This window comes from Rhinopithecus bieti, unplaced genomic scaffold, assembly GCF_001698545.2.
Source record: "Rhinopithecus bieti isolate Rb0 unplaced genomic scaffold, ASM169854v2 scaffold_6933, whole genome shotgun sequence".
In the NCBI taxonomy this organism is placed as follows: domain Eukaryota; kingdom Metazoa; phylum Chordata; class Mammalia; order Primates; family Cercopithecidae; genus Rhinopithecus; species Rhinopithecus bieti.
Genome location: NW_016805426.1, coordinates 1,194,947 through 1,221,451, shown reverse-complemented (window position 1 = coordinate 1,221,451; position 26,505 = coordinate 1,194,947). Strand labels below are relative to the sequence as shown.

At 46.1% G+C, this 26,505-nt stretch overlaps 1 protein-coding gene across 5 annotated transcripts in view; it reads left to right on the top strand.

Annotated features, from left to right (window-relative positions):
* The window catches only part of PRKCQ (protein kinase C theta), a 155,253-nt gene extending 132,072 nt beyond the window's left edge, over window positions 1–23,181 (top strand). For all 5 annotated transcript variants that reach the window (XM_017872473.1, XM_017872472.1, XM_017872475.1 and 2 more), the window contains exons 16-18: window positions 8,415–8,603; window positions 19,358–19,486; window positions 21,965–23,181. In XM_017872473.1, coding sequence (XP_017727962.1) covers window positions 8,415–8,603; window positions 19,358–19,486; window positions 21,965–22,120 — 474 coding nt within the window. In that variant the 3' untranslated portion in view covers window positions 22,121–23,181. The remainder of the gene's footprint in view (window positions 1–8,414; window positions 8,604–19,357; window positions 19,487–21,964) is intronic.
* Window positions 23,182–26,505: the final 3,324 nt, after the last annotated feature.

The following is a 26,505-nucleotide window of genomic DNA, read 5'->3' as shown; positions in this document are numbered from 1 at the left end:
TAAAGTGCAGTATTGGGGTGGGAGTCACCCGATTTTCCAGGTGTTGTGTGTCTCAGTTCCCCTGGCTAGGAAAAGGGATTCCCTTCCCCCTTGCGCTTCCCAGATGAGGCGATGCCTCGCCCTGCTTCAGCTCTCGCTGGTCGGGCTGCAGCAGCTAACCAGCACCGATTGTCCGGCACTCCCTAGTGAGATGACCCCAGTACCTCAGTTGAGAATGCAGAAATCACCAGTCTTCTGTGTCGCTCGTGCTGGGAGTTGGAGACTGGAGCTGTTCCTATTCGGCCATCTTGCTCTGCCCCCCCTGTTTATTTCAATTCTGGGTTTTAATGGTTATAATCGCTGGAAAATACACTTCCTGAAGGTATAATTATAAACAGACATTATCATATGCACTAAGGCAAGGAAATCACTGACAATAGTAGATATAAGTCCATAATTAAAAGCAGTGTTTTTGATATATTCCATTTTCTTAACCAATCTTCTGTTGGCTAAAACATCATTGTTTTTAGCTTCATCATATGTGACTGACAGAGAGCTTGCCCTGGGAGAAATCAAAACATCAGTGTTGCCATTTTCTTATGTTCTGCTTAAGAAAGCATTATTTTAGTGCGAAATTAGCTTCATCCAAACGTTATGTTTGCATTGCTATTGCAGTGTTACCTTCAGCCCAAGCCTCTTTGCAGATAACTTCATAAGGCCTTGTCATTTTGTAAAAATTTATTTAGTTAAAACAGCACTCAGGCCAAGCGTGATGGCTCACACCTGTAATCCCAGCACTTTGAGAGGCTGAGGTGGGCAGATCACTTGAGCCCAGGAGTTCAAGACCAGCCTGGGCAAGATGGCAAAACCCCATCTCTACTAAAAATACAAAAATTAGCCAGGCATGGTGGTAGGCGCCTGTAATCCCAGCACTTTGGGAGGCCGAGGTGGGTGGATCACCTGAGGTCAGGAGTTCAAGACCAGCCTGACCAACATGGCGAAACCCTGTGTCTACTGAAAACACAAAAATTAGCCTGGCGTGGTGGCAGGCGCTTGTAATCCCATCTATTCAGGAGGCTGAGGCATGAGAATCGCTTGAACCTGTGAGACGGAGGTTGCAGTGAGCCAAGATTGCACCACTGCATTCCAGCCTGGGTGACAGAGCGAGACTCTCTCTCAAAAAAAGAAAAAATCAGAACCCAAAACGATAGCACAATTTATGATGCATGGAAAATAAACGGATAAGCCGAGTCACCACGGAGCTCCCTCTGAGATGCAGCCTCCCTCTCCCCCCAGGATTCGTCACTTCCTGTTTCAGTTTCTCAGTGAGGGTACCTGTGTCACTCTAAATGGTAAATAGTCATGAAGCCTCAATTCTTCCTCATTTTAGATTTTTTTTAATGGATGTATTACAAATGCAAGTTCAAATTTTCTTGTCATGTCTGGGATGGTCTGGGCCACCCCGGGTACACGCACCCCCAGAGGCCACAGACCAGCCAGGTCTCCAGATTCTCCTCTGTGCTGTGCAGACCCACCTCTGTCTGGCTTCAATATTCTCAAGGAGTCCCCATTCTCAGCTGGGTGCCAGTCACAGTCCTGAATGTGGGTCCCTAAGAACATGTGCTGCCACGTTAAATTGCTACCTACGAATAGAAGAGTTCTTTTAAAAAATTTAAGTGTGGCCGGGCACAGTGGCTCATGCCTGTAATCCCAGCATTTTGGGAGGCTGAGGCAGGGAGATCGAGATCGAGACCATCCTGGCCAATGTGGTGAAACCCTGTGTCTACTAAAATACAAAAAATTAGCCGGGCATGGTGGCGGCTGCCTGTAGTCCCAGCTACTCAGGAGGCTGAGGCAGGGGAATTGCCTGAACCTGGGAGGCAGAGGTTGCAGTGAGCTGAGATCGCGCCACTGCATTCTAGCCTGGTGACAGAGCGAGACTCTGACTCAAAAAAAAAAAAAAATATATATATATATATATATGCTACCTGCCCTAGCCAGGCCACACTGTGCCTCTCTGCCATTGCACATCCTTGGTCTGTGATCCTCCCCCGGAACACAGTCACCTTCTCCCTAAAGTTGCCGCCAGCTTTAGGAGTCGCCGGCTGTCCCCTTCCCTGTGCGGCCACAGCACCTCTGCATCCACCTGACCAATCCATTGAGCTTCTCCCCATCAGGGACCACAGCTTATCCACCCACACACAGGCTGGAGCAGCAGCCCTCAGCTGCTTCCTGAATCAACGACCACACCAAGCCAAGCAGCCTAAAAGTTCATCTCTAAATGTGTACTGGATTCCCCACCTCTGGGCATCTTTGGCTAAATAACCCTCCCCAGCTTCCCCCTTCTTTACCTGGAAGAATCCGCGCCTGGTCTGAGGCTCCCCTCCCTCCATCCGCTCGGGGAAGTTTTCCTTCACCTCTCTCAATTCCCCATTGCCCCCTTTTCCCTCAAAAGGAAACAAAACTGGAGCAGTTTCCCCCTCCTCGGTGCCGCAGGGAAATGTTCGCCTCTCTTGCGTGGTTCTAAGTTGAGGCTGCCCTGCGGGGTCTTGACGAGTGTTCCGCTGCTGTCTCTCCTATGAACGTGTCTGTGAGCACCTTCAGGGAGCAGAGTCTGGGCCTGGGGAAAGCCAACCGGGTGAGGCAGAGAATGAAAACACAGGAACACGCAGCAGCTGGGACAGAGGCCAGAGAGGCAGAGAATGAAAACACAGGAACACGCAGCAGCTGGGACAGAGGCCATGGAGTCTGTCTGACAGGCACCCATCATTCCTGTCAGGAGAACTCAAATCTCAGAAGCTCATGCATTTCAGAGCAACGTCAGGAGCCACACATGAAAGCCAGACCTGCGCTCCTGCGACTGGGGACCGCCTCACTAGACTGCGCCTCCTGAGGGCTAAAGTACCTCCCAGAAGCCCCACTGTTCCCCCTGTGTTCCTATAATAGGAGCAAAGAGAGGCTGGTGTCTCTTTGGAGGTCCAAACTCATTTTGGCAAAGAATAGGAACGCAGTTAAACAGGGAAATAGCATTTTTTTGTTTGTTTGTTTGTTTTTGGCGGAGTCTTGCTCTGTCGCCAGACTGGAGAGCAGTGGCACGATCTCAGCTCACTGCAACCTCCACCTCCCGGGTTCAAGCGATTCTCCTGCCTCAGCCTCCGGAGTAACTGGGACTACAGGCGCCTGCCAACACGCCTGGCTAATTTTTGTATTTGTAGTAGATACGGGGTTTCACCATGTTGGCCAGGATGGTCTTGATCTCCAGACATCATGATCCGCCCACCTCGGCCTCCCAAAGTGCTGGGATTGCAGGCGTGAGCCACTGCACCCAGCTGGAAGCATCATACTTTCTGTGGCACACTAGACACTCAGTAAATGCAGCTGGGATTGCAATGCATGGAGAAAGTCAGAGTTCCCTGGAAACCACACTGGTATTGGCCCCGGGAGGTCACTGAGTGCTGGGGCAGCACTCACCTGGAAACCACACTGGTATTGGCCCCGGGAGGTCCCTGAGTGTGGGGGCAGCACTCACCCAGTTGCACATGGTGGTGGCAGAGCCCCACCTGTCCAGACCCGACGTCCCAGCTCCTGAGGCTGAAGGAGGACAGATGCGGCTTGCTCCGGCATCTGGTAAAACCACTGTTCCTCTCTCGGTGCTTTCTCAGGTTTCATTGTGCATTTTGAGCTGTGCCTCTGATTCTTTGGGTCAAAGCGAGGGAGGAAAAAGAACAGAAGAAGAGATCACAATGAGGCGAGGTCCCAGGGCTGACAGAGAAAGGGGCCACCCTTGCTAGTGTTTCTCCACCACAGTCTCTTTAAAAATCGAGCATGGGCCGGGCACAGTGGCTCATGCCTATAATTCCAGCACTTTGGGAGGTCAAGGCAGGCGGATCACCTGAGATCAGGAGTTTGAGACCAGCCGTCCAAAATGGTGAAACCCTGTCTCTACTAAAAATACAAAAATTAGCTGGATGTGGTGGCACACACCCGTAATTCCAGCTCCCCAGGAGGCTGAAGTAGGAGAATCACATGAACCCAGGAGGTAGAGGTTGCAGTGAGCTGAGATCGCACCACTGCACTCCAGCCTGGCCAACAAAGAGAGACTCTGTCTAAAAAATATAAAATAAAATAAAATAAGAAATTGAGCATGGTGTGAGCACGACAGCTTGAGGTTTAATACCAAGAGGCACATTACGATATGGAAGGAACATCATGTAGTAAAATCCTAAAAGACCAGATTCAGAACGTCGCTCTCAGCTCACTAACTAGGAGACTTTAAATAAGACCTTTGGCCTAAGCCCAGTCATCACCCCCTATAGAAGAGGGATAACTGTGCCTAGCTCGGGGGGTTCTTATCGATAAAAGACATAATGTCTGCAAAACTCCTAACGTGTCAGTATTCCTGAGGTGAACACTCGGTTGCGTGTGTGAGTTTGCATTTTGCTTCTTCCTCCTGAGGTAAAACGGAATTTTTTTACTAACAGTGCCAAGCTTTGAAGGCTTAATTTCCACCACAGCTGTCTCCTGTCCTTCCAAATTTTCTTTTTGTTTGTCCTGCCAAAATGAAGTTGTTTACAAAGATATATGGTTTCTGTTTGCTTTGACGCCGCCTTGTGGCAAGTCTCAGAAATTGCATGTTTCCCTGGCCCAGCAAATTGAGCAAAGATTGTGTTGGGTGCATCTTAAATTTCTTTATAATTCTCCTTGGATCTACTTCCAGATGATTCCTCAAGGCAACGTCTATTTTTTCTAAATTATAAAGTAAACTTTAGTATTGAGGTAAGAGTAGCAAGTAGCATTTTTATATTGGAAATTAGTAACAGGTTGCAAAATTCTGTTTGCAACTCGATCTTTATTTTCAGAAATAGGGACAAGCACACCATCAAAACAGATATTTATCATAGCATTTATAGTCGTCCCATAAGACGAATCATCTTGACTTTGCAACTTTTCATTGGATCCTCACAAGAAGCTTGTAAAAAGCGGGCCAGATATGATTCCTATTTCTCACAAATTTCTCATTTGTGAAGTGAGTGGGTTAAAGGGGCCTCCCGAAACTATGCTAGAAGGGATTAAGCCAGAAGTAGAGCCCGTGACATTTTATATAGTCAGCAAAACTGTTGTGCTGCTGTTGATATTGTTCTTCTATTTGTTTAGCAAGCCTGCCTTAGAGACACTGCACAGCACCCCTGGACCTCACTTAGCACTGATCTGTCTCCCAGGAGGGGGCCCGGGGTGGTGGAGGGTCAGAGATGGGCTTGCCAAGCACATCAATCTGTTCCATCTAAAAAAGCTCACCAACATCAGATAATGCGGCTTTCCTAGAAAATATTGGAATGCCTAGGTTTTTTGTTTTTTTGTTTTTTTGTTTTTTTGTTTTTTTGTTTTTTTGAGACAGAGTCTTGCTCTATCACCTAGGCTGGAGTGCGGAGGCATGATCTCAGCTCACTACAGCCTCCACCTCCTGGGTTCAAGTGATTCTCCCACCTCAGCCTCCCGAGTAGCTGGGATTACAGGCATGTGCCACCACACCCAGCTAATTTCTGTGTTTTTAGTAGAGACGGGGTTTCGCCATGTTAGCCAGGCTGGTCTCAAACTCTTGACCTCAGGTGATCCACCCGCCTCAGCCTCCCAACGTGCTGGGAGAATGGCTGGAATTGCAGTGTCATTTTCTTTCCGAGGCCATCAGTGCTACAATTCTGCCACTCATTCCAAAGGCCCCATTAAAGAAGGAAGAGAAAAATTCCATTTGATATGAGTAGTGCCAACAACAAAATACCTTCTGCGGGTGTGTGTGTGTGTGTGTGTGTGTGTATTTACGTGTGTCTATTCACAAATGCACCCAGCTAAGCCCGAACACATTACAAGGTAGAACAGATGTTCAACCCCAAAAGAGTCCGACTGTCTTGCTTTTAAGTTTAGTGCCTCAATCCTATTATTCCTTCTCCATTTTGTTTTGGCCAAAAGCAACTTGCCTGCAACTCATCCTTGGAGCAGCAGTCATGAATTGGCAAAGATTTTTTTTCCCTCTTTTCCATTAAAAAAATGTTATGTGCCACTACTATGTCCCAGTGTTTTGTTTTTAATTGTGGGAAAATGCACATAACATGAAATTTACCATCTGAACTATTTTTGTGTACAGTTCAGTAATGTTAAAAATAGTGCCAGGCGCGGTTCACCCCAGCACTTTGGAGGCCAAGGCGGGTGGATCACTTGAGGTCAGGAGTTCGAGACCAGCCTGATCAACGTGATGAAACCCCGTCTCTACCAAAAAGACAAAAATTAGCCAGGCATGGTGGCATATACCTGTAATCCCAACTACTCAGGAGGCCGAGGCAGGAGAATCGCTTGAACCCAGGAGGCAGAGGTTGTACTGAGCCAAGATTGTGCCACTGCACTCCAGCCTGGGTGACAGAGCAAGACTCCATCTCAAAAATAAATAAATAAATAAAATTAAGTGTATTGTATAGCTGTGCAATCAATCTCCTTTGCAATCAATCAACCTTTCAAGAAGGGTTTCATCTTGAAAAACCAAAACTCTGTCCCCATCAAAAACTAGACCCCCATTCCCCCTCCCCACAGCTCCTGGCAGCCACCATTCCACTTCCTGTCTCTAGAATTTAACTATTAGGTTGGTGCAGAAGTAATTATGTTTTTTTTCACTGAAAGTCAGGGCAAAAACCTCAACTAATACTTTAGGTACCGTATGTAAATGGAATCATTCAGTATTTGTCTTTCCCTGCCTGGCTTATTTCACTTAGCATAATGTTATCAGGTAGTGTGTGACAGGTTTCCCTTCTCCTTTAAGGCTGAATAATATTCCACTGTGTGGTTGTACCACATTTTTTTCAATGCCTTCCCTATCCTTCCTCCCCACCCTCCGCCCAGACCCTGGCAACTGCCCCTCTCAGCTTCTATAAATTCAATGTGTTTACATTTCATGTATAAATGATATCTTGCAGTATTTGTTTTTCTGTGCCTGGCTTGCTTCACTCAACATAATGTTTTCCAGGTTCATCCATGTTGTTGCAAATGGAGATTTTTCTCCTTTTTCAGCGCTGATACTCCACTGTATATATATAGCACAGTTTCTTTATCCATTTATCCACTGATGGACACTTAGATTCCATATCTTGGCTATTGTGAATGATGCTGCAGTGAGCAAGCGAGTGCAACTGTCTCCTCTACCTACTGGTTTTATTTCCATTGGTAATCTACCCACCAGCACATTTTCCTTATTTCTGCATCCATGGATGGATCCTACCATGCAGCATCTCAGAGAAGCTTAGGCACAGTTTGTTGGGATGTCAGGCGCTGAGCAGAATGGCATGTGCCCTCTACCTTCCAACGTCCAAAAAGGAATTCATTGAAAGATGAACATACAAAGCCTTTTTTGCCAGAAGAGTGGGTTGGTGAAAGGATAGAAATCTTTCAAAATATTAGGTAGGTTTCCAGACTTTAAATCCTCCTCCCTAACAGATAGACTCAGACCCCGCTATTGAGCTGTAGGTAGCTCTGAGAGATCTCTCATTTCTCGATTTGAGTGCTTTGGGGTTTTTTTGTTTAGTTTTGTTTTTGAGATGGAGTTTCTCTCTTGTTGCCAAGGCTGTAGTGCAGTGGCATGATCTTGGCTCACTGCAACCTCTGCCTCAGCTTCTTGAGTAGCTGGGATTACAAGCTCCCACCACCACACCTGGTTAATTTTTGTATTTTTAGTAGAGATGGGGTTTCACCGTCTTGGCCAGGCTGGTCTCAAACTCCCGACCTCAGGTGATCCAGTCGCCTCGGCCTCCCAAAATGCTGGGATTACAGGGGTGAGCCACTGCACCTGGCCTAGATTTGAGCACTTTGCTATCCTCAGTTCTCTTTCCTGGCACAGGACACAATTGGATTCTGCCTATCGGTGATTACAGTTGTGCCTCCTGAACTGAACGGTCATAGAGAGCCAGGCTTTAAGGAAGGGAACTGTCCAGATGGCCTCTTTGGATGCTTGATTACTACAGAGAGTTTATGCAACGACTCAGGACAGTACACGTCAGCAAAGCACGAAGGCTTGGTTTCGAGGCTTACACCAGAGCCACTGAAGAACTTTAGACACATATCAGCTTTCCTAGGTTCAATATCTGCTACCTAAGTTCTCATGTCACTGATGGGAAAATAAAAACGAATGGCATCGTTTCATTGTTTCTTTACAACCAGAGGAAAAGTACAAATCGAAACTAAGAAGTGTTTGCTCAGACTCAAACTCAAAAACGTGAGCATTGTGTAGACATTGCTATCCAGTCATTGGCTTCTGAAGAGATAGTTTTCAGGGTGATCCTTGTTGCAACCGCACACCATCCTCCACCATTTACTGAGTGGCCTTGGAATGCTCAGGAAGGGTTGTCACTCCTCAGCCTCATTCCTATTAATTTCGTGTCTGCCTTTTGGCTGCGCAGATCTTACTGGGTCAGCGATACAACCACTCTGTGGACTGGTGGTCCTTCGGGGTTCTCCTTTACGAGATGCTGATTGGCCAGTCGCCTTTCCACGGGCAGGACGAGGAGGAGCTCTTCCACTCCATCCGCATGGACAATCCCTTTTACCCACGGTGGCTGGAGAAGGAGGCAAAGGACCTTCTGGTGAAGGTAAGAAGTGAAGCCAAGAGTGTCTTCATAAGATAAGCATTAGGTCTTCTGGTCGGTTTTTGGTTCCTCTTAGATTCCAACTTGCACGTGGCGAACAATGATTATATGGAACTGGGTTTAAATGGGATATGTGCCATCTGTGTTTTAATAGAGGCACCAATATTATGAGCATTAAATGTCAAAAAGAGGGTAAGATAAACCCTCATGTGCTTCAGTTATAAAATAAGGGCCCACGAACCAGTTCCGTGACCTTGAATACCCTCACCTGGAGATGTAGTTGGTTCATTAAACAAGCACAGTCTGTGGCTTAAAACTCAATCTTCTAGCTACTTGGGAGGTTGAGGCAGGAGGATTGTTTGAAGTTGGGAGTTTGAGGTCAGCCTGGGCAATGTGTCGAGACCCCTGTCTCCAAAACAATGAAGAAAAAAAAAGAAAAGAAAGAAAATAGGCATTTAGGCCAGGTGCGGTAACCCACACTTGTAATCCCAGCACTTTGAGAGGCCGTGAGCGAATCACCTGAGGTCGGGCGTTCAAGACCAGCCTGACCAACATGGAGAAATCCTGTCTCTACTAAAAATGCAAAATTAGCCAGGAGTAGTGGCACATGCCTGTAATCCAGCTACTCAGGAGGCTGAGGCAGGAGAAAATGGGCATTTATGTTATATAGAGGTTTTTGTTTTTTGTTTTTTTTTTAACTCAGTTTTTTGTTTCCCTTAGTTCTTTATTAGAAATATTCAGTCCGGTTCATCTTCCCCTGCCTCTGGTTGAAAACTTGGACAGGATGTATGACTCTTAGATATTGGCCTACTCTTAGATAAAAGACGTGTTACCACTCTTACGTTATGAAACACCGTCTCAGTGGGACAATTAAAAACATCCAGTCCAAGATATTATTCATCGCATAATTTTTTTTTTTTTAAGACAGAGTCTCACTCCCTCACCCAGGCTGGAGTGCAGTGGCATGATCTCGGCTCATTGCAACTTCTACCTCCCGGGTTAAAGCGATTCTCCTGCCTCAGCTTCCTGAGTAGCTGGGATTACAGGTGTGCACCACCACACTTAGCTAAATTTTTGTATTTTTAGTAGAGGCCGGGTTTCACCATGTTGGCCAGGCTGGTCTCGAACTCCTGACCTCAGGGGATCTGCCTGCCTCGGCCTCCCAAAGTGCTGGGACTACAGATGTGAGCCACCATGCCCAGCCTCATCACATAAATTTTAGTTTTAAATCTGGGATTCCGGCTTCCTTCCCTCTGCTCGGAGCTTGTGATTGGCAGCTGCTCACTCCTGGAGGAGACAGTGCTGTCCCACCCTCGCTGACTGTGTTCTTGTTCTCTTCCTAAGTCCTGAGTTTCTGCTTCAGACCTTACCGGGTAGAAGCCGAGAGAGGAAGGAGGATGAGCAGAAAGGACAGTTCTTATTCAGCTGGCGGCCTCCTACCCCTGAACTGGAGGATGGCTGACGCTGAGACTTCAGTGAGGCACTCTGCTAGGTCCTGCAGAAATACTTATCCTTGCAGATGTGTTTGGCTGAAACCCTTGAGATACAGGCATTCAATCCAGTCCCTAGCCTACATACTGTACCAAAGCTGATTCTGCAAGACTCTCTCACTGTTGGTTTCCTGCCCAGCAGATTGTCTTGAGCAGTGTACTAGTCTGTTGTCATGCTGCTGTAAGGACATACCTGATACTGGGTAATTTATAAAGGAAAGAGGTTTAACTGACTCACAGTTCTGCATGACTGGGGAGGCCTCAGGAAACTTACAATCATGGCAGAAGGCACCTCTTCACAGGGCAGCAGGAGAGAGAATGAGGGCCAAGCGGGAAGGGGGAAACCCCTTAGGAAACTATACTCTCACTATCATGAGAACAGCATGGGGGGGAACCGCCCCCATGATTCAATCACCTCCCATCAGGTCCCTCCCATGATGCATGGGGATTATAGGGTTATAATTCAGATGAGATTTTGGGTGGGGACACAAAGCCAAACCTATATCAGCCAGTACAATTGACCTTTGAACAGCTCGGCAGTTAGAGGAGCCAACCTCCTATGCAATGACAAATCTGCATATAGCTTTTGAGTCCCCAAACTTAACCACCAATAGCCTACTGTTGACCAGAAGTCTTACCAATAACATGAAGTCAATTAACACATGTGTTGCCTGTTATATGTATGATATACTGTATTCTTACAATCTAGGAAGCTAGAGAAAAGAAAATTTTGTTAAGAAAATTAAAAGAAAAATGTGTTTACTATTCATTAAGTGGAAGTGGATCATCATAAATATCTTCATCCTCATTGTCTTCATGTTGAGAGGGCTGAGGAAGAGGGGGCGTTGGTCTTGCTGTCTTAGGAGTAGCACAGGCAAAAGAGTTGGAGGAGGTGGAAGGGAGGCAGGAGAGGCAGGCACACTCAGTATAAATTTGATTGAAAAAATCTACATATTAGTGGACCAGTGCAGTTCAAATCCAGGTTCACCAAGGGTCAACTGTACTTAAAATTCCTACAGACCAGCTGTCCCCAACCTGCCCTACCCACTGTCCACTGAAAATATTGTTGACTTCTTCACTCTAACAAACTCTGAGAGTGCAGGCTATTACCATCTTAGCAGCAATCTCCAGAATTCACCATCAAAACAGAATTCAGCATCCCATCCGTGGTAGCTCAGGATCCATCGAGAATACAGGCACGGTATTACCAATGGAAACTGGATTCTGAGAATCACAAGGTGTGAGCCAGGCGCTCCCAAGGCAAACCCATGTGGAGACATAGGAACACCTGAGAGCCATCATGAAAGCTCTGGACTCTAGATAGACTCAGAGTTGGCCTTTTTTGAGGATGCGAAATTCTCTCCACAGTGTATGAGTGTAGCAAGTTGTAGAATCAAATTAATCATGTCAATACAACATGCTAAATACATAGAAGAATAATAAGGACCTACATATACTGAGCTATCGCAACAAATATTTGGGTCAAAAAGACCCACCACTGTAATCAAGAGCCTAGCACATCTAAATCGGGTGTGGTGGCTCATGCCTGGAATCCTAGCACTTTGAAAGGCTAAGGTGGGAGGATTGCTTGAGCAATCCAAAATTCAAGACCAGCCTGGGCAACATGGCGAGACCCCATCTCTACAAAAAAATATAGAAATTAGCCAGGTGTGGTGGCTGGCGCCTACGGTCTCAGCTACTCAGGAGGCTGAGATGGGAGGATCACTTGAGCCCACAAGGTGGAGGTTGCAATGAGCCATGATCACACCACTGCACTCCAGCCTAGGTGACAGAGTAAGACCCTGCCCCCCCACCCCCCAAAAAAAAGGATTCTAGCAAATCTAAAGGAAGTGGACCAAGAATGCAGGTGTTTTAGAAGAAACATTGTTTTGATTTCTGGCATTTCATATGTCAGCTGGTTAAAAAATAATCATCATTTAGAGAAATAATTTTTAGCCTTGTTCGTGCTGTATTGAAAATGGGAATAGGAGAAGATCCTTCGACATTGGAAGCTATCCATGGGTTCTAAATTAAAACTAGAAAATATTAGCAGGCTTATCTTTTTTCACCAATCTACTTTTTTGCCTTTGAAGAAGGACTTAGAATTAAATGTAAAGGGAATACACTTCCACCTCTCTAATAAAAGTGACAACTTGTCTTGGGCATTAGAAACTTGGAGGCAACTCCAGGGCTCTCCCTGGAAAATCAAGATCTTGAATCTGAGAAGTGCTGACAAAGCCCTCACAAGATCCCCAGCCCATGGGTAAAGGAACAAGGTGTTTAAAAATTTGAGACACTTCCATTCAGCTTTCACTTTCTGACTGTGATCCAAACAAGCAATAGCTTAGAAAACTCCCTCAACAACCAGTTAAAGGCACTTCTAATGACCAAACACAGATAAAATGAAAGCTAATCTCAAAATTAACCAATTTTTTTAAAAAGGCTGACAACAGTAAAAATGAGTTAGTGGGGACTGGGCACGGTGGCTCACCCCTGTAATCCCAGCACTTTGGGAGGCCGAGATGGGCGGATCACGAGGTCAGGAGATCCAGACCATCCTGGCTTACATGGTGAAACCCTGCCTCTACTAAAAAATACTGAAAAATTAGCCAGGCGTTGTGGCGGTCGCCTGTGGTCCCAGCTACTCGGGAGGCTGAGGCAGGAGAATGGCGTGAACCCGGGAGGCAGAGCTTGCAGTGAGCCGAGATCACGCCACTGCACTCCAGCCTGGGCGACAGAGAGAGACTCCGTCTCAAAAAAATAATAATAATAATTTAAAAATAATAATAATAAGTTAGTGGGATCTGGATATTAAGTTATTTTATATAAAGGCAGGTTCAAACATTATTACGATTGCTACATTTGTAGCAATCAATGTAGCAATCGTAATCATGAACTCAGTGTGAAATGTGTCAGCTTGGGCTCCATAACAAGACACCACAGACTGAGTGGGTTAAACAACAGATGTTTCTTTCTCACAGTTTTAGAGGCTGAAAGTCCAAAATTAAGGTCCAGCAGCGTCAGTTCCTGATGAGGACTCTCTTCCTGGCTGGTAGACAGCCACCTTCTTGTTGTGTCCTTATGGCAGAGAGAGAGAAACTCTGGTCTCTCTTTCATATGAGACTTCTAGCCCTGTTGGATCAGGACCTTACCCCATGACCTCATTTAACCCTAATTATCTCCAGAAAGGCCTTACCTACAGCTACATGGTGGGCTGGGGCACCCACATGTGCATTTTGAGGGGATGCCATTCAGTCCAAAGCATGAGGCTGCACTGCAAAGCCTGGGCCAGCAAAACCTACTGGAAAAAAGTGAGCACAAGGCTTGGTCTGTGCAACCCAAGGTGTGAGGGCACCTCCAGACTCAGGGGCTGCCTCCAAGTGAGTCCCAAGGTGGGAGTCCTGGAGGGAGAGTCACGATCCCTCAACATCCCTCATGGCCCATAAATGCAAGCCTCCCCCTGTGCTTCCCAAATCCAGCCTACCCTGAGGATCTGCAATGCTTCAGGCCAGGACGGAGGGTGAAAGAGGGGCAGAGGTAAGCAGAAGAAACTCCGTGGAGAGAATTGGAAGTGATGATTTCCAAGGAGAGAAAGATTGGGTGGGAGGAAAGGATTCCTTCCAGTTGGAGGAGAAAAGGTAAAAAGCCGTGTGCTGGAATCCTACTCAGCAATGAAAAGGAACACACTATTGATCTATAAAACAACTCAAGGCGTTGTGCTGAGTGCACAAAGCCAGTCTCAAAAGATCACATACTCTCTGAGTCCTCTGAGTCCACTGACATAACTTCATTGAAATGGCAACACCATAGAAATGGAAGTCGGATTAGTGGTTGCCTGGGGTTGGGGTGCTGGGGACAGGAGGGTGGGCGTGACTCTCAGGGTGCAGCACAGGCAGATCTTTGCAGTGATGGAACAGTTCGTATCTTGCCTGGCATGGAGGTTGCCCATATCTGCACATGGGATAAAATGGCGTAAGTAGTATATACACACATGGTACCGGTGCCAGCTCCTAATCTTATGCTATCATTATGTGAGTTGCAATCATTGGGAGAAATAGGGTGAAGGACACCCAGGACGTCTCTGTACTGTCTTATCAACATCCTGTGAATCTATAATTATTTAAAAACAAAACTAAATCTAAAGCTAAATGCCTTGCAAACACCAAAATAAAAAGTCATCTGCAGAGTTTCAGTGGCAAGAGAAAGAGTTGCCACAAGAGAAGAAAATAAATTTGGTTGAATAGAGCAGAAACTGAGATAATAAAGGAAAAAGAAGAAAACGGGAGGACTGGTAGGTGAAAGAAGTCCTTTTCTTTTTTAAGACAGAGTGTTGCTCTGTCACCCAGGCTGGAGTGCAGTGGCGCAATCTCAGCTCACTGCAGCCTATGCTTCCCAGGCTCAAGCGATTCTCCAGCCCCAGCCTTCCATGAAGCTGGGACTACAGGTGGGTGCCACTGACACCCAGATGATTTTTATATTTTTTGTAAAGACGGGTTTTGCCATGTTCCCCAGGCTAGTCTCAAACTCTGGAGTTCAAAGCAATCTGCCCACCTCAGCCTCCCAAAGTGCTGGGATTACAGGCATAAGCCACCATTCTCAATCAAAAGAGGTTCTAAATGAAGCTTGTCCAACCCATGCCCTGCGTACAGCCCAGGATGGCTTTGGATGCAGCCCAACACAAATTCCTAAACTTTCTTAAGACATTATGACATTTTTTGTGATTTTTGTTTTAGTTCATCAGCTATTGTTAGTGTTAGTGTATTTTATGTGTGGCCCAAGACAATTCTTCTTCCAATGTGGCCCAGGGAAGCCAAGAGATTGGACGCCCCTCTTCTAAGTTGACATAGAAGAGTTTGGACTTGTTATTTCCCATGCGAGTTAGTAAAACTTCCATGAACCTTCCCTTACATTCTTGCAGTTGGGCTGATAAAATTAATTTCCATTATGCAATCTGCTGCCCATAAACTGGCTTCCAGCTTTATCTCTATTCCTCCTTTGCTTTGATCCAACAGCGCCCACGTTCTTGAGCCCCATTTGTTACAAAAATAAAAGGTAATGCCATTTCCCAGAAATGTCCTCTAGGGAATTCGACAAAAATGTCATGAAACCCAGAAGTCATAGGTCCTCTGGAAAAGCTGAGGATAGCAGCATTTCGTGGCATCTGTGACAGCAGCAGTGCCAGACCTGTCGCCGTTGGCCCTCCTGGGGCATGGATGCAGGTCGTGCACTGAACAATTGCACACTGGGAGAGGCTGTGCTCCAGCAAGAATTCCAGTGGGGACACTGCTGTCCAATTGATGATTGCCAAAGAAACACCCTTTACTTCCTCATTTATCCATCCAGGATGTCCTGTCCATTTGTTTGAAAATGATGGGAAACTAATGATCTGGAACATAAATATCTCTTCCTTTCATAGAAAGACATATCTGAGGAGTGACTGAAGAGGGAAGGCAGGTTCCAGGTATAATCTGTCAGGGCTGCTGCTGGCTGTCCTCCACAGCCTGGAGCTGCTTTCTTGCACAGACTGTCCAATAAACTTAAACAAATTTCAACTACATCCTGGCTATTTTTTCCCATCAATATAAACCTACATCCTGACAGCTTTTATGAACAAAATCAAGTCTTCGAGAATTTTATTTCCTCAGTGTAGCTTTCCAGGGGCGGAGCTTCCAGCCTGACCCCCGTCCTGTGAGGTCAACTATCATCCTGAGGACCTCAGTGGGTCGAGTGGCTGCAGGGCAGAACATATACTAATTTGCTGTTCTGTGCAAAACTGGAAAGAATATTGAAGCTCAGAGCTGGAGACCGTATGCTCTTCTCATTACACATTTTATTTTTTTTAATATATTTTTAAATTTTGCAGGTAAACATCCAAGCTCAGAAGGCCCATTGACATGATCCTCTTGGTACAAATGCCACATGTTCACTGGAAGAAATAGAATAGAAAACATAGACTGCAGCACACATGGCCCAGGCAGCTACTTCCAGCCTACTTTGCTGACGCATCTCATTAGAACAACATGAGCAAGGTTTTGGCCTCTTCCTGAGACACTTACGCCGTCTATCTAATCTCGTTTCATCCAAATGTCCTTAAGAAGCAGAGGTCAATCATTTAGTATCATTGTTTCAGGAGAAGGGATATAGAGCAAGTCACATATTCCTTTTGCTTTTTTTTTTTTTTTTGTAGTCTTGCTCTGTCACCAGGCTGGAGTACAGTGGTGCAATCTTGGCTCACTGCACCCTCCACCTCCCAGGTTCAAACTATTCTCCTGCCTCAGCCTCCCGCGTGGCTGGGGTTACAGGCATCTGCCACCACACCCAGCTAATTTTCGTATTTTTAGTAGAGATGGGGTTTCACTATGTTGGCCAGGCTGGTCTCGAACTCCTGACCTCAAGTTATCCACCTACCTCAGCCTCCTGAAGCGCTGGGATTACAGGCGTGAGCCACTGTGCCCAGCCTCTCTTTGCTTCTAAAACCACAATCAGCTTTTCCATGTGATGACTCCTGCTGTTTTATAGTTTGTATAAATGTATGGGGTGCAGGTGTCATTTCGTTACATGCATGGATTGCACCATGGTGAAGCCAGGCTTTTAGTACCCACTCCATTTTCTGAGTCTACAGAAAAATATATCTTACTGTGAACTTGGTGCTTCTTTTCTATGCTGAAAAGAGGCAACCAAGATAAAATGAGGATAGAAGATGCGTGATCTGCAGATAAACCAAGTGGAGAGACAGCTTATCCACTTCCTCAGCAGGCGTCTACTGAGCATCTATGTTGTGCACGGCACTATGCTAGCTTCTGTAAGGAATAGACATGTCAGTGGTGCCCAGCCTCCAGAGCTTACAGTCTAGTAGGAAAGAAGACAACCTTGAAAAAAAGATACAATGTGCTAATCCTCCAGTGGCGGGAAGATGATGTGTGGTGTGCAGATGAGAGATTATCCATCAGGATGAGTGGGAAGGAGGCCGCTTGTCATCAAAGTGCATAGCTCCTTTGAGGCTCAGCTTCCTCAGTTGACAACTGAGATGATAAATTTGTTTTTCTTAGAATTTGTTTTAAAATCACGGAGGCATCTAGCACAGTGCCTCTCAAAGAACATTGGTTGGAGTGGATGATGTATCAATCTTAAGAATCATGAAAGATGTGAACGATGTATGATGGTGTAATCAATTCTGAATATGACTTGAACAGAAGAGAGAGAGCTCCCTGTCAGTGGAGGTAATCAAAGAAATTTTCACAAGGAAAAGGGGGTGAAAGCTGAGCCTGGAAAGATAGGGCAGAATTTAAAGATAAGGGGAGGGAAATGGGAGTCGACTAGAGGAGGGCATCTCATGGCAAGATGGAAATGTCATTAGTGAGGGACAGAGACAGGAAGGCAGGTGGTGTTTTCCGTGAGCAGAAATGTCTGGACTGGAGAGGGTCCAGGGAATGGAAGGTCCTGTGAGTCAGCGTCAGACTCCAGAGAGCCTCGAATGCCAGCCGAGGGCCCGAGGATGTCAGAACTCACCAGACCTTAGAGATCACCTTGTCCAGCCCTTCATTTACACACGAGGAAACTGAGACTCAGAAAACTTACCCGAGGCGACGTGAGTAGTCAGTCTCTAGGATGACTGTCATGTTATTTCCACCATGCAGTGGCTTTCTAATTGGATACTTCGGAACCCCAAGTTTCCTTAGAGAGTCCTCAGTGGCCTCCACATAGTAAGCGGGAGAGAGGAAGTTGAGACTGTGCCAAGGATTTGCCAGTCAGATACACTGGGTGATTGCCCAAACATTTCACCCGGGACTTCAAAAGAGATTCTCCTACTCTCTTAAAAAAGGGAGAAAACTTCACTTTACAATAGCATGTTGTTTGGTCTTTACATTTTTTTGGAAGAACAGAGCCTTTGAAGATTTTCAAGTACTAAGATAACATAAGTGAAGCACTATTTCAGAACATGCAGGCTGGCTATGTTTATGAGCAGTAAAGACAAGAGACCCTTGCAACTGAGGTGTGAATGGAAGTCAAGCCCTTGTGAAAGCCTCCTGGAAAATCACTGCATTCCACCAACATTTCTGTTTTAAAGAAACTTAGGCTCCTTAAAATGCCCTATAACTCGTGGTTACTTCATAAATAAACATCTAGCTGATGTAAGAATAACCGGTCACTACTCCAGACACCCAGGGGACCTGTTACTTTTCTAAGTTAATGTTTAGACTCTCCTGTTTCTTAATGCCCTTGACAGGTTTTATTTACGTTGGAAAAATATCCAAGTTTCTTTCCTGTCTTGCCAGTGTTCACTTTGAAAGAACAGGAGAAGGAACAGCGCAAAGAGGAATGTACGTTTGTGCCAGCTCAGAAATTATTAGATGGACCTTGAATTAAATATTACTCCTCCAGCAGGTTTGCAGGAGCTGAGGGTAATTCTCTTCACTCAGATGCCTTGTAGAGTCCAAAGCTGACTGCCAGGACTCGTTTCTGTTGTACCTGAGTCCCCACAATGCTGGAATCATTCTAAGAATGCAGCTTTGTAAGAAATGAGACTCGATTGATGGATAATCGATCAAATGACAAATAAATTATCACTGACTCTATGCTGTTGGGTTTAACAGACCAGGAGTTATAGTGCATAAATGCATGCGTGTGTGTGCATGTGATCATGTACATGTGTGTATATGCGTGTGTATGGCTGTCCGTGTGCATGGGCTCACATTTGTGTGTGTGTGTCAGTGTGTGTGTTTGTGTTCATGTCTGTATGCATTTATATACACCTGTCTGCATGTGTATGCACGTGTGTGTTCATGTATATATATGTGTGTCTGTGTGTGCATGCTCACATTTGTGTGCGTGTGTGCCAGTGTGTATGTGTTTATGTCCATGTGTGTATGCTATCACATACGCCTGTCTGTGTGTGTGTGTGTGTGTGTTGCTGTCTCATTAATCATCACATCAGCCCTGTGAGGAGAGCACTTGGCTCACTTTACAGGTGAGGAAACTGACTCAGGTCTGTCAGTTGCCTGAGGTCCCATCAATAACATGGGGCAAAGCTGGTTTCCAATCAGGTCTATGCACCTCAGAAGATAACGTGTCAGGCTCCAGCAAATTTAGAAAGGCTCCTTCAAGGGAGAGTGTCAGGACCAGGTTGACTTTAGTCAGTCCTGATGAAGGTAAGTAGAAAAATGAGGTTAGAATAGAAGGGGCTGGTGCACTGGGAAGCACCACACCCTCCTGACGCAAAAGGCTCATCCCTGGAGACCTCAGTGCTCCTCCTCTGCTCCCTTTCAGCTCTTTGTGCGAGAACCTGAGAAGAGGCTGGGCGTGAGGGGAGACATCCGCCAGCACCCTTTGTTTCGAGAGATCAACTGGGAGGAACTTGAACGGAAGGAGATTGATCCCCCGTTCCGGCCGAAAGTGGTAAGGACTCGCTCATGGGCCGCTTGGTGTCAGCCACTCTCCCTCCACTCAGGGCCATCTGCTTGTCCAAGTCACCGCAGCTGCCCACCCCTGCCGGAGCCCCGACTCCCCACCGGCCCCAGTCTCCAGGAGGAATACACTTCTCTAACACATGTCACTGGGCTGATGGGGCAGGGAGGGGAGGTCACTCTTGTTTGCAAAATTTAACCTCTGTCATCAACATGCACCTGCATGAAGAATGGATTGCTGTGTGCCCATGCCTTAGGTTGAATATGAATTTGTGAGGATGACTATTAAACAAGACGGAGTTTTGCACATGACGCATACCTACTTAATGGTCCAGTCTGGGTAACCCAAACTCGGACATAAACCCTGCATCCTACATCAGGAATTTCGGAGCTGCTTTTTCCACGATGTTTATTAAAGTATCTGTAAAGTGCTCACGTAATTACATTTCCTGACGGCAATCATTAGGTGTTCTTTGGTTTAAGGGAGAAACTAACTAAATTGGTGCTTTAAAAAAGATAGGTCTGTACATTTCACCTCATATCTGTCCTCACTGGCAAAAGTCATTAAGCTACATCAGCAAAGGCAGAATGACCTGGTTTACCTGCGAGATGGGCCACCATAAATTGAAGTCAAAAATAAAGCAAGGTTGGGCTGGGCATGGTGGCTCACACCTGTAACCCTAGCACTGTGGGAGGCCGAGGCGGGTGGATCACCTGAGGTCAGGAGTTCGAGACCAGCCTGGCCAACGTGGCGAAACCGTGTCTCTACTAAAAATAAAAAAAAAAATTAGCTGGCATGGTTGCGGGCACTTGTAATCCCAGCTACTCAGGAGGCTGAGGCGGGAGGATTGCCTGAGCCCAGAAGTTTGAGACTAGCCTAGACAACATAGCGAAACTCCATCTCTACAAAAAATACAAAATTAAGTGGGATTGGTGGTGCATGCCTGTAGTTCAAACTACTCAGTAGGCCAAGACAGGAGGATCACTTGAGCCCAAGAGGATGCAGTGAGCTGGGATCACACCGCTGCACTCCAGCCTGGTGACAGAGTGAGACACTGTCTCCAAAATAAAACTTTTAGAAAACAACAAAGTCATTAAGAAAGCACATTTGAAGTTATGAATATCACAATTTCTAAAAATATTAATTTTTAAAAGAGCAGAGCAAAGTGGTGGGTCTGCCAGCCTTAACCATTCCCCGTGATTGCTGGGAATACTGGAGTGACTGCCTGGGTAGACATGGGCCATCTGTGCACTAAAGGGGGCCAGGCTCATGGACTTCCCAACAGAGTCCACCCCCGAGAAATGCACAGGCTATTAGTCGTGATAGTGAATGGCCAGAAGAAGCAGGTGCATCTCGTTCCCAGGGCAAGAATAGTTGTTCTCAACATCTCTCCCAACCTCCAGGGACGTTCCAAGGGCCCAACAGGCCAGCCTCAAGCACTCTAACTATTTGTGATAGTACGACATCTAATACGTGGGTTAGTCATTTGTGATAAAATAAAATTTTACCTTGTTTTAGCTATCAGGACTATTAAACCATGTCTCACCTTCTACTGCAGATTAAAATTGACTTAATATTTTGCACATAAAAATCAAAACTTTGATCTAAGCTTATCCTAAAGGACATTCCCAGTTCTGCCAGTAGGAAACTTTCCCTGACCTGTGGTCTGAGCTGCTGCTGACCTCACAGCCCCAGGGCCCTTGGAGGGTGGGAGGGACTTGGCTCTTCGTTTCACTTCTCTGTGCTCATAGGACTTTCTGTTGATCATGGTTGTTCTCAATTTTGGGACACTGAATTGACCACCATACTGAACAGCATGTATGAAACAGATGTTTGCTTTCCCTTTCTCTGTTGTTTTGTTTGGTTTTGGTTTTTTTGCCATGAAAAACAATGCACCAAGTGGTCTGAAAGGACTCTGTCCCAGTCTGTGTTATCTAAAAAAGACAGCCCAAGACATTTACTAATAAAATACAAGGCCAGGGGACTGACAACAGCCAAGAATGTCGATAAAAGAACAGGAATATGTAATTGTGAAAATCCTTCTCTCTTCCCATCCCTCCGTTCATACACCCTCACTCCCTCTCCCCACCACCATCCCTTATCCCTACCTTGTGTTCCATGAAAACTAAAAAGACAGAGGTCAAATTCAGGCGGATCACCTTTTCAAAGGTCGCCAACCCTGCTTCATGTAAACCATTAATTAGAAACATTAGATCCATTTGAATGTCTACAGTGGTAGTCTTTCTGTGAATTTATGAATTTATATTATTATTAAGCCGAGGACACAGGATTGTAGCCATGTTCAATGAGAGCTGTGCATGGTCATCTATAGGCACTGCCCCTATTTAGTGTCTCTGCAAACGCCAACTTTGCCATACGCAGATCACAGCCTAGATAACAAAAGTGAAAATCATGAACTTACTGACTGATTTTGCTTCTCTTTCTTTCTTCCCTTAAACTCTGACCAAGAAATCACCATACGACTGCAGCAATTTCGACAAAGAATTCTTAAATGAGAAGCCTCGGTTGTCATTCGCTGACAGAGCGCTGATCAACAGCATGGACCAGAATATGTTCAGGAACTTTTCCTTCATGAACCCCGGGATGGAGCGGCTGATATCCTGAATCTTGCCCCTCCAGAGACAGGAAGGAATTTGCCTTCTCTCTGGGGACTGGTTCAAGAGACACTGCTTGGGTTCCTTTTTCAACTTGGAAAAGGAAAGAAACACTCAACAATAAAGGCTCAGACCCGTTCGCCCCCAATGGGACTTTAATCTGTAGCAGAAACCAAGTCCACTTCACTAATGACGATGCCGTGTGTCTCGTCTCCTGACACGTCTCACAGACGCTCCTGAAGTTAGGTCATAACTAACCATAGTTATTTACTTGAAAGATGGGTCTCCGCACTCGGAAAGGTTTCAAAACTTGATACTGAAATAAATTATGACTCTTCACCTGGGCTCCAACTGCTTATCAATGAAATGCTTGTTGAATCGGGGGCAAATGGAATACAGACATCGCAAGACTGAAACGGCCCCATTGCCTGGTCTCGTAGTGGATCTCACTCAGCCGTAGACGAGTAGTCACTAACCCGTTTTATTCTATTCCTATCTGTGGATGTGTACACGGCTGGGGGACCAACCCTGGATAGGTTTTTATGGGAATTCTTTACAATAAACGTAGCTTGTAACTTGAGATCTACAAATCCATTTATCCTGATTAACCGTGAAATCCATGGTCAAGAGGACAGTGGAAAGTGAGAGGGAAGGTTTGCTAGACACCTTCGCTGGTTATCTTGTCAAGATAGAAATGATATTTAGAGCTCCCCAAAGATAGTATCATTTCACCCTTGCCAGTGAAACCTTTCTATCCGCCCATTCTCAGCAGACCCCAGTGTCGGTGGAGTCGTTCACTGCCATCCTCACATTATAACAAGAAAATAAATGACATGCATAAGTCTCCTGGGAAAAGAACCTCAGCCCCTTCTCGTGCCATGACTGGTGATTTCATGATTCTTAAGCCCCTCCATAGGCATCATTCAAGATCAATGACCCGTGCATGCTGTTTGCAGCAGTCAGTCGAGTTTAATCAGAATTCCAACCATACATTTTAAAAGTATTTGTGCTGTGTGTATATTTTGATTAAATGTGACTTAATGACAAACAGGTGGATGTGTAAAATGGAATTAAAAAAAAAAAAAAACAACAACAAGAGTCCTCTTAATCATTTACTTCCCCGCTTGTCCCCCACAAGAACTTGCTTCTGCTGTGTCAGTCCTCAAAATGTAGCTAGCATTGAGATGATGTTTTATAATTGGGGGATTGGCTGGGCACAATGGCTCATGCCTGTAATCCCAGCACTTTGGAAGGCCAATGGGGGCCGATCACCTGAGGTCAAGAGTTCGAGACCAGCCTGGCCAACATGGTGAAACCCTGTCTCTACTAAAATACAAAAATTAGCCAGGTGTCGTGGCAGGTGCCTGTAATCTCAGCTACCTGGGAGGCTACCTGGGAGGCTGAGGCAGGAGTAGAGTAAGCCAAAGGGTGAGGAAGTCAGGTGATTTTAACGCAATTGTAAGAAAAGCAAGTCTGCATAATATTCGGAGTCACTAGCCTACTTCATCACACGGCTGGAAATAACTTTAGATATTATATTTACAATAGAATAATATAAGCAGACTGTTGACAGTCTGCAGGTGTGCTGGGACATTTTCCCGACTACATGGAGCTCTTGTGATTTTTTTAAAATAGACACTTCCCTAAAATGAACATGAGTAACCTCATTTAAGGAGATGGAGATGGGCACCTGTCTTCAGATGTGTCCATTCAGGTGTCTGGGCCCTTTGTTCTGAAAGTAGCACCATGACTACAGACCTCTAGTTATGTGAGAAGGCGACACTTGTCCTCCCCTTGCTCCAAATGAAAATGCTCACACATGTTTACCAAATTCGCCTGCTTAAAGGAGGGAGAGGGTCCTTCAAGGCCCTGGATGGGCCAGGGGAGGGCAGGGAGCCCCCTGTTCTGTTCTGATCTCTGCTCTGCTTTGCATTTGCTGTGAAGCCCTCAACAAGGCATTTCATCTTTCGGGGCCTCCAAGTGATGGGGTTGGTGAAGATGCTATCTAAAGTCCTTTCTCACTAGAGCACTTTCTGGTTCTAATCTGAATCAAAATCCTGCGAAGCTGAAAGGTCAGTGAGCAACACTTTCCACAACAGACACTCATGGATTCCACTCGCTGCAGGCCTGGGGGCAGCTCTACCCCACTTTCCTTCCAACCATCCTCTCCTCACTCTGGGCTCCCACATACCCCTGCTCCAGCACCCAGCATCCTCCTGACACTCAGAGACCCCAACAGGACCTCCACCAGGAGACAAATAAGTGAAGACTGTGGGCTCTTAGAAACAGGAACCAACACAACTTTTCCCCCCTCCACCAGACCAAAATAATGTCTATTCATCATCTGGTTTTGTTTGTTTTCTTTTTTTTTATTTTTTTGAATTAGAGACAGGGTCTCCCTATGTTTCCTAGGCTGATCTTGAACTCCTGAACTCAAGTGATCCTCCTGCCTCAGTCTCCCAAAGTGCTGCGATTACAGGCCTCATCATTTGTTTTTAATAAATGTCACCTGTGTGAATCCATCAGATGACTAACAAGGTTACTATTTGCTTCGTATTTCTGAGTGTGAGAAGTACTTATTACTCCCTTCTATTCTTTCAGGGGTCCTCTGAAATTGCTTATTAATATCCCTATTTAATAGAGGAGAGGCCTGGCCAGGTGCGGTGACTCATGCCTGTAATCCCAGCACTTTGGGAGGCCAAGGTGGGTGGATCACGAAGTTAGGAGTTTGAGACCAGCCTGACCAACACGGTGAAACCCATCTCTACTAAAAATACAAAAATTAGCAGGGCATGGTGCCATGTGCCTGTAACCCCAGCTACTCAGGAGGGTGAGGCAGGAGAATCCCTTAAACCCAGGAGGCGAAGTTTGCAGTGAGTTGAGATTATGCCACTGCACTCCAGCCTGGGCAACAGAGCAAGACTCCATCTCAAAAAAAAAAATAAAATAAAAAATAAGTGGAGAGACCTGAGGCCCAGGGAGATCATAAAAGGTTACACTAGAAGGTTGAGCAGTGGAGACTTGAACCCAGAACTCCTAGCATCAGATCTTGCTTCATTCCAGGGTGCAGGGTTTCAGCAACATCCATTCATCAGCATCTAATGATTATTGTTCAGTAGAGTTTTAAGTGGACTCCCTAGTTCAGGGTCACACCGGGCTTACCCGTCCTGCTTCTAGGGAAAATGGCTCGGGGGGCCGGCCTCTTCAATCCCGGTCCTCTCACCACCACTCCCAGTTCCCCTCCACATTGTTCCTTAGCCTAGACTCAACCTTGCCAATAGAAATGAGAACTTCACCTTGGGGTGTAGTTAAAGGTTTTGGAAAAAGAGAGACCAGTGCTTCTTTTTGGAAGATACAGACTGAGAGTTTGGCTCTTTAGATAGACCCTTTACCACTTCTGCACATGCTGACAAATGAGGCCTGAGAGCTTCTTGTGCACAAGAGGCTGGGGAGGCTGGCCACAGAGAGAGAGAGACAGACTCCCTGTGCAAGAGGGGCTGGCCACAGAGAGAGAGAGAGCCAGGTGCACAAGAGACTGGCCACAGAGAGAGCGTTGACCAGGGTTTTCTCAGATCCTGTCCAGCAAGACCACGCTTAGGGGAGAGGAAGAAGTCACAAACCAGCCAGAGAAGAAGAAATGCCTTCGTTACATTATAAAAATGCAGGCAGGGATCCGAGCTCTCAGAGCCTCTGTCTCCGATGGACCCATCAAGGATGGCCACGAGAGGAAGTGTCAGCCTTAAACACCCACAGACCCGGAACATCCCAGAACCCACTCACAACAATGCAAATCAAGGAAGCCTTCTCCTGCCACCTCTCTCCTCTTTCTCTGTCCTTTCCCAACTTGGGGGAGGGAGCAGAAACCATGGTCATCGGCCTGCGGAAGGAGAGGACTGAGCATGGGCGGATGGAAAATGCGAAGACGCTGACCACGTGCCTTCCCCACTGCAAGCCACCAGCACTGCCCTCTTGAACTAGATGAGAGGACAGGGTCAACTTTAAATCAGTTTTCAATTATTCATGGCACTGCACATGTAAGTTGCAGAAATGAGTCTTGAGGGAGGAACTGAAGGACATGTCTAATGTCACCGGAAAGCTCACGAGACCTTTGAGATTTCAGCCAAAGTTTGGAAGAATGAGCTCACAGAGCAGGTCTGAATGGATGGTGGGCGCAAATAATAAAGGTGTTGGTTTGGTTTGGCTTTGTCCCGAGAATTTTGCTTGTTTACACACAGACAAGCCCTAGAGCGACAGTGATGTTGCTCTTGGTGCCACAGCTCCACAGGAGATTTCTTGCACGTGGGGGACCACACTCTTTACCACCGAGCCTGCCACCCTGGCAGACACTCCGCCATCATGTGCATTTGTTGAGTGAGGGGGTGAATAGGATGTGGG